Source organism: Priapulus caudatus, unplaced genomic scaffold (genome assembly GCF_000485595.1).
Source record: "Priapulus caudatus unplaced genomic scaffold, Priapulus_caudatus-5.0.1 Scaffold1830, whole genome shotgun sequence".
Classification (NCBI taxonomy): Eukaryota; Metazoa; Priapulida; class Priapulimorpha; order Priapulimorphida; family Priapulidae; genus Priapulus; species Priapulus caudatus.
In genome coordinates, this window is record NW_014578891.1 from 37896 (window position 1) to 39838 (window position 1943).

The 1943-nt window shown below is 58.3% G+C and overlaps 1 protein-coding gene across 1 annotated transcript in view; it reads right to left on the reverse strand.

Annotated features, from left to right (window-relative positions):
• Window positions 1–1943, reverse strand: part of LOC106817693 — a gene marked incomplete in the record, with an annotated part of 16019 nt that overhangs the window by 2898 nt on the left and 11178 nt on the right. Inside the window, 1 exon segment of the mRNA XM_014822380.1 lies at window positions 384–1892. Coding sequence (XP_014677866.1) covers window positions 384–1892 — 1509 coding nt within the window.

Genomic DNA, 1943 nt, shown 5'->3' on the forward strand with positions numbered 1-1943 from the left:
TATCTATTCATCCTATCTATCTATCTATCGTAATCATCTATCTATCTACCCTATCTATTCTATCTATCTATCTATCTATCTAAGCCACACCCACCCATCCATTCTATCCATCCATCCATGCCATCGCATCGCATCCATTCCATCCATTCCATTCCAATCCATCCATCCATTCCATTCCATCCATCCATCGCATCCATAACCATGCCATCATTCCATCTACACACACACACACACACACACACACACACACAACAACACACACACACACACACACACACACACACACACACACACACACACACACACGCACGCACGCACGCACGCTCGCACACACACACACCCACACACATACATCCATCCACCCTCTGTGTCCTCTATATTACCTTCTTCAAGGACGTCCTTCCCCCGTGCATCATAATCTCCGACAACAGACCCGCTTTCGAATCTTCTCCGGAAAGCGGTTTGTTCTCGCCACCAGGCGGCGCACTGCGAGCGATCGAACGCAGTCCGGCGCGGACGTCGTCCAGCAACAATGGCGCCGCTGGCGGCGGCGGCGGGGCGATGGGAGCGCCACCTGGCTGGCGTGTCTCTCTGCTCTGCGACCACGCGCCGTACTGGCTCCCTCTATGCATCGCCGGACCGTCTGCAGCGCCCCCACGCGGACACTCTAGCAGCAGCGGCTGGGAGGACGACGTCGCCGACGACAGAGCGGACGTTGCGGGAGCATCATAGCCTGTAGGCGGACGGGCCGCGTGAGGGCCGTCAACTGTCAGTAGCTTCACGGTGAGCGGAGCGCGAGCGGTCAACGACGAGTGAGTGGTTGAAATCACACGACTGGTCGGAAGGGCAGTGGTCAGTGACGACAGGGGAACGGGAGGAGGAGCGGGAATAGCAAGCTGGGTGCTGGCAGCAGCAGCAGCAGCGGAAGGCTGCGCTGTGGTGAGAGACTGCTGCTGTATGAACTGCTGGTTGAGGGCCATCAAACGCTGCAGTTCCTCCAGTAGCAGCAGCTGCTCGTCCGGGTGCGAGCTGCCACGCTGCAGTCTCCTCTGAAGCTCAGCGAACTGACTCTGTATAAGAGAATACCTCTCATGGGCGTCTCCTGACAACACCGCATTGCTGGACTCTCCCATCTCGGCTGCACCGCGAGTTGCTGGCATTTCTGCTGCACTGCTGAATGCTGGAATCTCGGCTGCACTGCTGAATTCTGGAATCTTGGCTGCACTGCTAAATGATGGAATCTTGGCTGCACCACGGGAAGCTGGGATGTTGGCTGCACCGCTATACGCTGGGATCTCGGCTGCAACAGGGAAAGCTGGCATCTTGGCTGCTGCACTACTGGTTGCTCCCATCTCGGCTGCTACCGTGGAGGATGACTCACACGAGTCGGAGGGCGGCGGCTCCGTCGGTGACACCTGCCCGGGTTTCCTCATACTCATCTTACGCAGCAGCGGCATGTCCGTGGACGCCCGGTTGCCCCTAGCAACCGGCTCCTCTGGCTCGGTCAGCTTCACGACCTTAGGTCGATGGCTTCTCTCCTGTTTTCCGGCTTCCGTGGATCTCCAGCCAGCCGTCTCTCTGCCTCCCTTCGACGGCTGGTCGCCGACGCCCGAGCGACCCTGAGTGACAGAGGGAGCTTGAGTGAGGGAGGGTCCCTGAGTGAGGGAGGGTCCTTGTGTGACAGAGGAAGCTTGCATTGCGGGTGCCTGGCTGGCTGGCGCGGGCTCGGGCTCGGTCTCCGTTATTGCCTCCATGTCTCCCACCAGCTGCCTTCTAAACGGCCTTCCGTTGTCGTCGACGGCCAGCTCGCTACAGCGCGTGCGCACGCCGCCACGGATGCCGCGCACAGAGCCCTCTACCGTCGATATCGTGTCGTCGCTGTTAACGGTCACCTAAAGAAAGAGAGCGAAAGAGATGGATGATATATATATATATATATAGAG